Consider the following 14,744-nt stretch of genomic DNA (forward strand, 5'->3'; position numbering starts at 1 on the left):
GACATGGCATTCTCTTGATGAGCTTCAAGAGGTAGTCACCTGAAATGGTTTTCATTTCACAGGTGTGCTTTAGGGCTGCAACAACTAATCGATTAAATCGATTAAAATCGATTACCAAAATAGTTGGCGATTAATTTAGTCATCGATTCGTTGGAACTATGCTATGCGCATGCGCGGGGTCTTTTTTTTTTTTTTTTTTTTGGTTATTTTTTTGTTGTTGTTGTTTTTTTGTTTTATAAACCTTTATTTATAAACTGCAACATTTACAAACAGCTGAGAAACAATAATCAAAATGAGTACAAAAACTGTACAAAACAGCGCCAGGGCGGCGGTGAGGCTACGTCTCATGAGGTTGGCGTAAGCTAGCCAATGATGTGTCATGTGCAGCTCACGTGACGACGGCGTCTCCTTTGCTGGAAAAATTCGAAAAATGGCGCAGGAAAACACTACCGATAGTTTAGCGGAGAAACATCTTGAGGTTATTGCTTCAATGGAGAAAAGTGTACGACCTAGGTCGTCAAAAGTGTGGGAACACTTCACTTTAAAGACTTCAAAGAAGACCGTTTCCCGCAAAATGGCACGGAAGTACAACATTGCTTCAGGAGCACCTGAAGAAGAAACATGTTGGAGCCATGGATGAAGGGAACAACTCACAGTACGTAACTTTTTAAGTCCATAGTGGCAACAAGCATTCATGAGTTCAGCTTTTTTGTGAGTAACGTTAGTTATGCCTTTGTTGCAACGCGGGGCTGATAATGTGTCTCCGGCACATTTGACTCCATTTTGAGAGAGAAAACGCACGGTTACCAATTTCGAAATAAACGTAACGGACAGAAATATCTCAGGTTGGTTTCATAATGGATCGATGTAGCCGGGCCGATAAAGCTATATAAATCTATTTAGATTTGAGTGACGCTTTAGTACAGACCTGGGCATTGTACGGCCCGCGGGCCGCATCCGGCCCTTTGCGCATCCCTGTCCGGCCCGCGTGAGGCCAATCATAAATTACAAAATAAATTTCAAAAAGTATCTATGTCGAGTGTGCAATACAACGGTGCTGCTTTTGTTTTGAAAAGCGTTATTTGTATTACTTCCGTGTGGATGTATGCGCGTGTGCGATTGTGAGTGAATTGAACGGCGCAATCACAAATTACAAAATAATGTTTAAAAAACATCTATGTCGTGCGCGCAATACAACTGTGCTGCTTTTATTTTGAAATGTGTTATTTACCTGTGAGTGAAGGTGCATAGAGACAAGTGATGAGACGCTAAAAAAAGAAAAGTTGATGACGAATGGCGTGTTTTCAACAAGACATGGACTGGCAAGTATTTCTTTACATAAATTAATGGTAAAGCCGTGTGCTTAATTTGTGGTACACAGCTTTTTGTGTTTAAAGAATATCATTTTAATCGCCACTACACGAAGAAACACGAGGGAAAATACCGGAATGTGTCTGATGAAGCGCGCGCAAGGGAGGCCGATGCGTTGATGGTAAAACTGCAAACCCAACAAGGATGCAGCCGTCAGGACAAGTTTCGTCATTTCTTACAAAAGCGCCAGAAAAAGTAAGGCGTTTTGTGACGGAGAGTTTATTAAGGAGTGCTTATTGGACTCTGTTGCGCTGATATGCCCGGAGACTTGGACTGTTTTTCGCTAACTTTGGATGAGAGCTGTGATGTATGTGACACCGCCCAGCTGCTCTTCTTCTTACGTGGGATAACTGCAGACTTTCAAATCATGGAGTAGCTGGCAGCCATGCAGTCAATTAAAGAGACAACCACAGGTAATGACTTGTTCACATAGGTAAATGCGTGTTTGGACATGTTAGGACTGAAATGGGACAAGCTGGCAGGTGTGACAATCCAATCACTTTATTTATATAGCACATTTAAACAAGAAAATGTTTCCAAAGTGCTGCACAACAATATTAAAAACAATATTCAAATATCAATCAATCAATCAATCAATGTTTATTTATATAGCCCTAAATCACAAGTGTCTCAAAGGGCTGTACAAGCCCCAACGACATCCTCGGTACAGAGCCCACATACGGGCAAGGAAAACTCACCCCAGTGGGACGTCAATGTGAATGACTATGAGAAACATTGGAGAGGACCCCATATGTGGGTAACCCCCCAAATATTATCCTTAGCTCCACCAATGACTGAATAAAAAGAAAAAACAATTACATATAAAACCAATATAAAATAAATATGATTAAAAACAATTTTTTAACAACAGATGGTTGTCCAAATCTGATGGGGAAAAATGTTGGATAATGCAGGATAAAGTGACCATCAAAAGCAATCTGCTTTTGTATAAAGTTAAGTTAGGTTTAATTAAATTATCATTATTATTATTATTATTATTATTATTAATTATTATTATTATTATCATCATTATTATTTATCTTACGGTATATCAAAAATAATATTGAGCAAAATTTAATTGAAATATTGTCGTGTGGCCCTCCAGCAGTGCTCGGGTTGCTTACGCGGCCCCCGGTGAAAATTAATTGCCCACCCCTGCTTTAGTATAACTAAACGTTATGAAGGTGCTGGAATATTTCATGCTATTATTCAGAGGCACCCTAAAATGAATCCTTTATTATTCACAACAGAACCGTGTACAATATCTGATTCAGTTCTGATGAGTTACATTTATAATAATGATAAATGGGTTATACTTGTATAGCGCTTTTCTATCTTCAAGGTACTCAAAGCGCTTTGACACTATTTCCACATTCACCCATTCCCACACACATTCACACACTGATGGCGGGAGCTGCCATGCCTTTCTGTGTTATTATTGGTGTATACTGCACCCCCAATGTCCACAACATGGTGCCAGAATGCTGGGTTTTTTCAATAAAATACTGGAAAGGATAGAAATGTAGTTTGTCTCTTTTATCCGATTATTAATCGATTAATCGAAGTAATAATCGACAGATTAATCCATTATCAAATTAATCGTTAGTTGCAGCCCTAGTGTGCTTGAAGCTCATCGAGAGAATGCCAAGAGTGTGCAAAGCCACCCTAGTGGCTCCCTGGACCTCTTTCACAGATGTGTGAAAATGGAAAAAGATGAAGAAATAATATACTTTTTGTTTTAATATATTTTCTGTAGGAGAACAAACATGACACAAATCTTCCTAATTGTTAGAAATCCCACTGTTTATGATATACACGCTTCACTGATGAGAGTATTTGGCAAGCACCATTTTGTCCTACTAATTTCAGCGATCCTTGAACTCATCATAGCTTTTACATGTACAACTTTCTCCGACGCTGCCACAGATGCCACTCCTCCTTTGTCTCATTTTGTCCACCAAACATTTTATGCTGTGCATGAATGCACAAAGGTGAGCTTTGTTGATTTTATTGATTTGCTGAAGTGCTTATCAGGCATATTTGGTCAATCCATGACTGCAAGCTAATCGAAGCTAACATGCCATTTAGGCTAACTGTATGTACATATTGCATCAGTATGCCTTGTTTGTAGGTATATTTGAGCTCATTTAATTTCCCTTTATGTCCTCTGTGTATTTAATTTATATTTGCATGTCTCATCACACATTATCTGTATGTAATATTGGCTGCATTTCTCATAGTTGTTTGCGTACCATGTTGTTCCAGACCACAGCAAACGTTACCCAGCTTGCAAAGATTATAACGAATCCATTACTAATGATTTCCAATGTTGCAAAAATGTGTAGAATAAAAATTTAAATACAACATTTCTGTCAACGAAGATTTGCGTCAGTCTTTGATAGTAGGCTAATATAGCTAATATAGACACTTACACCATGTGTTGCCGTCACTATAACACTTATATAAAGCTTTTAATTTTTTGCAGCTCCAGACACATTTTTTTGTTGTTGTATTTTTGGTCCAATATGGCTCTTCCAACATTTTGGGTTGCCAACCCCTGGTTTAGGTTTGAATTGGGGGTTAAATCACCAAAACTGATTCCCAGGCGCGGCCACCGCTGCTGCCCACTGCTCCCCTCACCTCCCAGGGGGTGATCAAGGGTGATGGGTCAAATGCAGAGAATAATTTCGCCACACCTAGTGTGTGTGTGACAATTATTGGTACTTTAACTTCATACCATACTTGCCAACCCTCCCGATTTTCCCGGGAGACTCCCGAATTTCAGTGCCCCTCCCGAAAATCTCCCGGGGTAACCATTCTCCCGAATTTCTCCCGATTTCCACCCGGACAACAATATTGGGGGCGTGCCATAAAGACACTGTCTTTAGCGTCCTCTACAACCTGTCATCATGTCCGCTTTTCCTCCATTCAAACAGCGTGCCATCCCAGTCACATAATATATGCGGTCTTTACACACACCTGAGTGACTGCAAGGCATACTTGGTCAACAGCCATACAGGTCACATTGAGGGTGGCCGTATAAACAACTTCAACACTGTTACAAATATGCGCCACACTGTGAACCCACACCAAACAAGAATGACAAACACATTTCGGGAGAACATCTGCACCGTAACACAACATAAACACAACAGACCAAATACCCAGAACCCCTTGCAGCCCTAACTCTTCCGGGCTACAATATACACTCCCGCTACCACCAAACCCCCCCCCCCACCTCCCGATTTCGGAGGTCTCAAAGTTGGCAAGTATGGTCTCATGACACATTATCTGTATGTAATAGTGCAGGGGTCGAGAACCTTTTTGGCTGAGAGAGCCATGGAAGCCAAATATTTTAAAATGTATTTCCGTGAGAGCCATATAATATTTTTCAACACTGAATACAACTAAATGTGTGCATTTTTAAGTAAGACCAACATTAGAGTAAAACATGTCTGTTATTCTTTGTAATAACATTTTTATTCTGAAGCTAACTAATAATGAATAAAATACTTCTTACCATTAATGCGACTTCTTGAACAGGTGCGGTAGAAAACGGATGGATGGATTAAAATGCATGAGAATGTTTTATATTTTGAACGTTATTTTTAACACTAATTACCAGTGGAATTATTCATTACTTATTGTGTTAAGCAATGTCAGCTAAGATTAATCTGAGAGCCAGATGCAGTCATCAAAAGAGCCACATCTGGCTCTAGAGCCATAGGTTCCCTACCCCTGTAATAGTGGCTGCATTTCTCATAGTCGTTTGTGTGCCATGTTGTTCCAGACCACAGCAAACGTTACCCAGCTTGCAAAGATTGTAATGAATCCGTTACTAATGATTTCCAATGTTGCAAAAATGTGTAGAATAAAAATTAAAATACAACATTTCTGTCAACGAAGATTTGCGTCAGCCTTTGATAGTAGGCTAATATAGCTAATATAGACACTTACACCATGTGTTGCCTTCACTATAACACTTATATAAGGCTTTTAATTTTTTGCAGCTCCAGACAGATTTTTTTGTTGTTGTATTTTTGGTCCAATATGGCTCTTTCAACATTTTGGGTTGCCGACCCCTGGTTTAGGCTATACTCGTAACGCTAAAACATCTGTCACATTACGACTTTATTGGCATACTATTAAGACTTTATATGTTAGGCCAGGGGTCACCAACATTTTTGAAACCAAGAGCTACTTCTTGGGTACTGATTAATGCGAAGGGCTACCAGTTTGATACACACTTAAATAAATTGCCAGAAATAGCCAATTTGCTCAATTTACCTTTAAATCTATGTTATTATTAATAATTAATGATATTTATCTTTGTGGAAACACTGATCATCTTAATGATTTCTCACAATAAATATATATAGAAACAGATAAATATTAATATGCAACACTTTATTTTTATATTTTCTCTAAGTGCACATTTTTCAAATTGAACATTTTCAAATGATCACTTCCAAGACAGTCTTGTAAAATCACAATATCCCATTTTAACTAGCTAGCCACTAAGATTTTTTAACAAATCATGAATTACTTTGCAACATGTTTGTACAAATAATAACTCATGTAAAATACAAAAGTCAACTCACAAATTTTTAAATAAATCATGTCACACCAAATCTGTTATCTGTTTCTTTGTCAGTTAGTGAAGACCAAGTCTTTAAAATATTTTCTTGGATTTTCAAATACTATTTGAGTTTTGTCTCTCTTAGAATTAAAAATGTCGAGCAAAGCGAGACCAGCTTGCTAGTAAATAAATAAAATTTAAAAAATAGAGGCAGCTCACTGGTAAGTGCTGCTATTTGAGCTATTTTTAGAACAGGCCAGCGGGCTACTCATCTGGTCCTTGCTGGCTACATGGTGCCCGCGGGCACCGCGTTGGTGACCCCTGCTATATTCGTGAAGCTAATACTTTTCTCAAGTTATTTTACGATTTAATTGGCATAAATTCCTGTAACACCTTCAGCATCAGGTTTGCTTTTTTTTTGCACAGAATTCTTCCTGAGAGGCTGACAAGGAGCTAAAAAAAAACCTTATCACATCAGCATCAGTATCAGTACACCCCACACCAACCTGTGTGTGAGTGTGCATTTTAAAGCGACCTTCCACGCGAGCACACCGCATCACTGTGGGAATTGGTGTTTCTGGGCGGTGCAAAGTGGAGTGGAGCACATCAGCGAATGCAGCCGAGAAGCGCAGGCACATCCGCCTCTCGCTCGCTGCAGGGATCAAATCTGCACCATCTGACGCTCAAGGATTTATGGGTTTAGTCAAAATTGCTTTTCCCACTGTGGAGATTAAGCACCGGAGGATGTAGGATGTTTTCCACTCGGCCCGTATAGAATAACCCAGTCAGTGTAGCGTCGCTTGTTTTTTGTTTTTTTAACTCCCCACGTAGCAGCTCAGACGCTGGCTGATGGGAATGCCCGAGGAAGTAGTTGGAGCCCAGGCGGGGAGCAGCACCTTCTGACTGACGGGAGAGAGCCGAGCGAAGTTTGTCCTCCGGGGAATGTGAGCCATGCGGGTGGATACTCTCCTTGTGTTCTTTGTGGGCGCTTGCCTGGCGGGCGCCGCCGGGAGCACGGCTCGGTGGCGGGGTCACAAGCTGGAGACCTTCCAACAAAGCAGGTACAAAGTCGCCGCTTGTTGCTTCCGTTTGCTTTGAAAAGGAGCTCATCAGGTTGGAGATAGAGGATGTGTTTCCGGTGGCACCTGTGTGCTACCACCCCACCCCTCCTCCCCCGGTTTGGGATTTTTTTTTTCTTCATACAGCAGATTGAAGAGCAAGGGAGACCTAAATCCCCACATCTATTTATGTACCACTGCAGAGTTCTTTTGCCCCACAACCGCTGCCGGCCAGTGAGCCAACTCCGCTGGTAGTCACTTACTACCTCGTTAATATAACTACCCGGAAGGAACAAGTGGTAGAAAAATGGATGGATGGATGGATTATTGTCTTTGCTCTGTAATTGCAACCCATAACAATTTCTTGCTGGTAATTGCTGGGAAGCCATCCATCCATCCATCCATCCATCCATTTTCTTCCCCTTGTAATCACAAATATTTGTTTTCAACTCATGACCGTGCTTTCTGATTAAGTGTTGCAAATTAATATATTTGTTGTTAATTATCCATCATTTATTTCAATTTCCATTTTTACATCATGTATGAAAAGGAGCAAAAATCCGCGTACGTTTGTAATATATGCCCCCTCACACACACATTAGCCATTAAACTAAGAAGACTAATAAGGCTATATTTCATAACAAAAAATAGTCAGACTTTTCATCATCATGATTTTTGCTTTTTAAAAAATTTTTTTTACAAATGCATCTCAAACTATTTAAAAAAATACTCAGTTCCTTTTGGGACTCAATTAATTTCTCTGTTTTGAATGTTGTTTGACAGATTTAAAAAAAAAAAAAAAAAGGGTTTTAAACACACTTTTTAGAATACCATACTCTACCAGTTCATTCATATTAGTATTTTTATTTTTTATTTTTTATTTTGTTGTCATAAAGAAATACAATCATGTGTGCTTACGGACTGTATCCCTGCAGACTGTATTGATCTATAATGTAGGAACCAGAAATATTAATAACAGAAAGAAACAACCCTTTTGTGCGAATGAGTGTGAATGAGTGTAAATGGGGGAGGGAGGTTTTTTTTGGGTTGGTGCACTAATTGCAAGTGTATCTTGTGTTTTTTATGTTGATTTAATAAGAAATAAAAAATAAAGTATTTATTTTATTTTTTTTAATTTCTTGTGCGGCCCGGTGCCAATCGATCCACGGATGGGTACCGGGCCATGTTTGGGGGACCATCCATCCATCCATCCATCCATCCATCCATCTTCTTCCGCTTATCCGAGGTCGGGTCGCGGGGGCATCAGCCTAAGCAGGGAAGCCCAGACTTCCCTCTCCCCAGCCACTTCGTCCAGCTCTTCCCGGATGATCCCGAGGCGTTCCCAGGCCAGCCAGGAGACATAGTCTTCCCAACGTGTCCTGGGGCTTCCCCGTGGCCTCCTACCGGTCGGACGTGCCCGAAACACCTCCCTAGGGAGGCGTTCGGGTGGCATCCTGACCAGATGTCATCTGGCTCCTCTCGTGGTTGGGGACCACTGGTTTAAATCATCGTTCCCCAAACTACGGCCCACGGGCCGGATTCGGCCCGCCAGCGTCCAAAATCCGGCTCGCGGCAAGTCCCAAGTAAAAAAATTAAAAAAACAATTAATTTTTTTAAATAATTATTTTTTTTAATATGTCTTTTCTAATCCATTTTCTACCGCTTGTTGCTCTTGGTGTCTCTTAGCTGCTCAGGCAAATCATATTGTCTAAAAACGCCTTTTCCCATTGAGAACATGACATCATCGCGCTAGGAATATACATATATATACACAGCTCGGCCCCCGGCCAAATTGTTTTAACCCAACGCGGCCCCCCAGTCAAAAATTTTGGGGACCCCTGGTTTAAATTTGTGGGTTCCATTTATCCATTTTTCACAAACAGCTCTATTTTGTAAAAGGAAGATTGGATTTTAATACGTTTTACAGGCACTACCCCACACTTCAATGCAATATGTCAGGTTTAGAACAATCCCTGAATTATAGAAAATACAATGTTTTTTATTTAGAAACTCCTTTTAACGTATGTAAAATAGAAAAGTAGTTTTAAATATTTTGACCTTAATCCGACAACTATTCTGTTCTTTGTATAGACTGTCGACTAATATTTATAAGTTTATTTAAAACATACTGCATGACCTATTTTTGACAGTGTGAAAACTTGCACATAATTACAATTTAATGATTATCTTATCATACAAATACCCCAAAGGAGGTTCTGATTAGTTCCTTCTAGAGTTCTAAATGTTCGCAAAAGTCTGTTGGCGCTTAAACCCATTTGATCATAATCCCACTGCCTTTACATACACTATCACTTATCCAGTTGTTTCAGAGATCAGAGGAAACATTAAACAGCACATCTCTTCTCTCCACATAAGCATAATCAAGCATGATAAAAGGGCCTCGGGTCATTTGGGAGCGTGCACCATTTTGTCACTAATCATGCCCAGGCTGATTGATGCTTGTTAAGTAGAACAAGGAGCACAATCATCTATCTGTGCAAATGTTATTAAAAGACGTAATCCCCGCAGACGCCTGTTTAGTCTTGTTGACAAATCTTGCACTCATACTTTACAGTGAAACCCGTAAGGTCAAAGAAAAAGTGTTTTGAGACACTGGTCGATTGTAGAGAATAATATAAATAATCCAAATCTTGGTCAAACTGTTGCAATCATAGAAGCTTTATAGCCATTGTTTCAACATACTGTAATTAACTGTCATACAAGCATAAAAATTATGAAACAAATAATTTCATAGTCACCTTTAACTATGATGACGTATGATCTATTGTCACCTTTTGGAATGGAGTCAATTCTAAGATAGAGTGAACTACTTAGCTGGAGCCAGCAGAGGCGCTTTTGAGTACAACATGACAGCCCAAGGCCTAAATTCACAGAGAACTACTTAATATCTTATCTCAGAGAGCATTACTAATCTTAATCCAATTTTAAATACAAAGAATATAAAAAAAAAAGATTATTCTCGACACCAGGGGTTCCTAAACTTTTTGACTCGGGGGCCGCATTGATATATATATATATATATATATATATATATATATATATATATATATATATATATATATATATATATATATATATATATATATATATATATATATATATATATATATATATATATATATATATATATATATACATATATATATATATATATATATATATATATATATATATATACTGCATATATATATATATATATATATATATATATATATATATATATATATATATATATATATATATATATATATATATATATATATATATATATATCAGTGTTTCCCACACATTCATTTATTTGTGGCGGCCCGCCACAAAATAATTACGTTCGCCACAAATAAAAAAAATTAAAAAAATAAAAATTAAAAAAAACTTTTTTTTGTCCTCTCCAGCTTCTCAGGCAAATCATAGAGTTGATGTAGATGCCCATATCGGCTGTTCAGATTTACTTTACAAAAGAGAAGTGTAGGATACTTCTCTTGTTGCCTTATTTGTATTTGACTTTATTAAATGTATTTATATTAGAAACACAACATGTGTATATAACAAAGGGTGCAAAGTCTGCAGGCAGTAGGAAACACATGGTTAAGTGTAGGGAGTAAAACTGATGACAGTCTAAAGTTCAAGATTTTTGGAGCTCTTTGTTCAGTGGATCAGATGTTTGATGAAGCTCTGTGTCTATCTACCACCACTACTGTTTTCTGTTTATTTGTTACTGACTGTGGCAGGACACCTCTGCCTCTGTTTCACTTTATGTTGCTGGTAAATAATATGGTTGTAGTAGTAGGCTAAAGTTAAATTATTTAGTATGCACTAATTAAAGGGGCAGAGCTTTATGAGACATTTTAGCTTTTATATTTTATAAGATATATTTTTTGTAAGAACCATAATTAATAAATATATTTCAGTGAATAACTTATTGTTCAAATCTGTATATAAATATGTACATAAAGTGTTGTAATTATATTGTAAAATGGGTGGATGGATGGATGGATGGATGTCCGTTTAAAACAAAACTGTTATTATTAATTAGTAAGTACACATTTTTTTTAGCCTTTTTAGAGAAAATCATATCATTGTAAATTATGCAAATTACTCGATGATGTCACGATGACCACGCCCATAGCCACGCCCCCACCACCACAGGTATCTTGGCAGTTTATGGGAAGCACTGTATATATATATATATATATATATATATATATATATATATATATATATATATATATATATATATATATATATATACATATATAGTATATATATATATATATATATATATATATATATATATATATATATATATATATATATATATATACATATATAGTATATATCAGGGGTCACCAAGGTCGCCCGTAAGGACCAGATGAGTCGCCCGCGGGCCTGTTCTAAAAAAAAAAAAAAAAAAAAAAAAAAAAAATTTAAAAAAAAAAAAATTTTTTTTTTTTTTTTTTTTTAAATTAAATCTACATAGAAAAAACACAAGATACACTTTCAATCAGTGCATCAACCCAAAAAACCTCCCCCATGCACACTCATCCACACCCACTCACACAAAAGGGGTTATTTATTTCTGCTACCAATATTCTGGTTCCCACAACATAGACAACACATCTGCAAGGGACACAGTCCCTGAAGCACACATGATTGTATAGGCTGCTGGTCCACTAACATTTTCATTAATTACTATTTTTTATGTAATTATTTTTATATTGTTTTACTTTCTTTTTTATCCAATAAAATGTTTTTTATTTATTTATCTTATTTTATTTAATTTTTTTTAAAAAGGGCCTTATCTTCAACAGACAAGGTTGTCAATGAAATTAGATTTGTTTAAAGGGTTTTTTAAACCAGGCCCAGTCCAGATAATGTCCAAGTCGGACTCAGCAACACACACCTTCATTCATGTACACAGAAAAAAATTAGGGAACACAACAGATTGCATATAATTTATAAACAAAATTACATTTTCAAAATAAGTATTTATGTACAGTCCAGATTATGTCCAGGTCACTCAAATGAGGGAACACAACAACAGATATCATATAATCTATAAACATAATTATTCTTTCAAAATAAGCCTTTGAGGACTTCTCATCTTTTTTTTAATGTTTTTTGGCATCATTATCGTTTTCAACCATGTAACTTTTTAAAGTTAGAAAATACTGAATAAATGTTTTAAAGAAAGTAATACTAAGTGAATATCTGTTTTTGGCCTTAAAAATAAACATTTTACAGAGTACTATAATTAAATTGACTAAATCATGATTGTCAATGAACTCTCCTAAAATAACAGAAACCACATTAAGCTTCATAAACAAACCAATCCTTAAACACATTTTTTCAACTTCCACCCAAAACAAAGACACAATATGACAATACCAAAACAAATGCAGGGTGGATTCAGGCTCCTGACAACAAAATCGGCAATCATCTGACTCTCTCATATTCCATAATTTTAACATTTTCCCTGTGGGTAAGAAGTTATAAATAATTTTAATTTGAAAATAACGATTTTGCACATCGATAGTGGTTTTATAGATTAGTTTGAATATGGCATCCCATGGCAACGGGCAGTCAAAAAAGTCCTCCCATTTTCCATTTGTGTTGTATGAGGCAGCCTTCAAAGATTTCTTTATTAAATAAAAGCTATATATTTTTCTATTTATTTTAGTTCCTTTTTGCCAACTAGAATTTCTTATTAGAGTTTTACAAACTAATAATTTAGTAGTTCCATAATTAATTATTTGTTTCCATCTTTTCCCAATTACTCCAGTTAGTTGATCAAATGAAAAGCTTGAGCAAGCATCACCATACATAGCTCTAAATTCATCATACTTCATAATTTTACCATTCTCATTGATAATATCATTGACAAAAATGATTCCTCTTTCAAACATATTTTTCCAAAAGAAAGGCTTTCCATCTATTACAATATTAGAGTTCATCCATATTAACTGCTGCAAAATATTGTCTCTTTTTTCTGGCACATAAAATTGAAAACACCACTATGAGTGGATTGTTTCCTTTATGTTTCCCATCAGACTCTCTGGGAGGGGATCACTTGTAAAAAAGGATACCATTTCTTTTGATACAGTACATGTTTTTTGTCCAACAGGACATTTGTGTACCACTCAATGTTTAAATACATCTTTGGAACAATTGATGCTTTTAAAGACAGACACATAGCTTCAAGGTTGAGAAGTTTCAAGCCCCCATATTCATACTCTTTGTACAAAACCTTTCTTTTAATCTTTTCTGGTTTGCCGTTCCAGACAAAATCGAAGACCTTCCGCTCATAAATCTTAAAAAAGTTTTGTGATGGAGCTGGTAATAACAAAAACAAATAAATAAATTGAGGAATAATTAATGAGTTGGCAATAGACATTTTACCATACAAGGTTAGGGACTTCCCTTTCCATATTTGCATAATTTTGTCCAGCTTTCTTAGTCGATTATCATAATTTACTGAGCCTAGATCTTCCAGATTTTCTGGGACAACAACACTAAGTATGTTAACTGGTCCATCTGTCCACAAAACAGGCACTTTGCATTCCATTCGAAAGGACGTTCCCTTTAGATTTCCGATCCTTAACATTTTACATTTATCATAATTAAGCTTAAGGCCAGATTGTTGTGAAAATATGTCCAAAAGATTAAGAAGGTTCCGCAAACAATGAGGAAAATTCTTATCTTTGTGAATCAGCCTTTTCTGACATGAACTTCATCAAGAACAAACACAGAACACGCCTCACTGATGCACATCTGCAAGACTCACTCAGAGTTGCAGTGTCAAGTTACACACCAGAGTACAACACACTAGTTAACAGCATGCAATGCCAGGCTTCCCACTAACTGACAAAGAAACAGATAACAGATTTGGTGTCCAGTTCAAAGTGTGACATGATTTAAAAATTTGAGAGTTTACTTTTGTATTTTACATGAGTTATTATTTGTACAAACATGGTGCAAAGTAATTCATGATTTGTTAAAAAATGTTAGTGGCTAGCTAGTTAAAATGGGATATTGTGATTTCACAAGACTGTCTTAGAAGTGATCATTTGAAAATGTTCAATATGAAAAATGTGCACTTAGAGAAAATATAAAAATAAAGTGTTGCATATTGATATTTATCTGTTTCTATATATATTTATTGTGAGAAATCATTAAGATGATCAGTGTTTCCATAAAGATAAATATCATTAATTATTAATAATAACAGAGTTAAAGGTAAATTGAGCAAATTGGCTACTTCTGGCAATTTATTTAAGTGTGTATCTAACTGGTAGCCCTTCGCATTAATCAGTACCCAAGAAGTAGCCCTTGGTTTCAAAAAGGTTGGTGACCCCTGGTATATATATATATATATATATATATATATATATATATATATATATATATATATATATATATATATATATATATATATATATATATATATATATATATATATATATATATATATATATATATATATATATATATATATATATATATATATATATATATATATATATATTATAGGGCTGGGCAATATATCGAATATACTCGATATATCGCGGGTTTGTCTCTGTGCGATATAGAAAATGACTATATCGTGATATTCGAGTATACGTCCTCACGCAGTTGCTTTTAGCTGCAGGCATTACACTGCAGGCGTTTCCCACTCTCTTGTCGCTCCTTCTCACAGAGACGTAAAACAAGCGCACCTT

At 36.2% G+C, this 14,744-nt stretch overlaps 1 protein-coding gene across 4 annotated transcripts in view; it reads left to right on the forward strand.

Annotated features, from left to right (window-relative positions):
- Positions 1-379: 379 nt before the first annotated feature.
- LOC133646315 (gamma-aminobutyric acid receptor subunit rho-1-like) overlaps positions 380-14,744 on the forward strand; it is a 63,643-nt gene continuing 49,278 nt past the window's right edge. For 2 of the 4 annotated variants that reach the window (XM_062041540.1, XM_062041541.1), the window contains exon 1: positions 6,589-7,011. In XM_062041540.1, coding sequence (XP_061897524.1) covers positions 6,902-7,011 — 110 coding nt within the window. In that variant the 5' untranslated portion in view covers positions 6,589-6,901. Of the gene's footprint in view, positions 656-6,588; positions 7,012-14,744 lie in introns of those variants that run through there. The other 2 variants (XM_062041542.1, XM_062041543.1) reach the window with 2 other exon arrangements.

This window comes from Entelurus aequoreus, linkage group LG03, assembly GCF_033978785.1.
Source record: "Entelurus aequoreus isolate RoL-2023_Sb linkage group LG03, RoL_Eaeq_v1.1, whole genome shotgun sequence".
Taxonomy (NCBI): Eukaryota; Metazoa; Chordata; class Actinopteri; order Syngnathiformes; family Syngnathidae; genus Entelurus; species Entelurus aequoreus.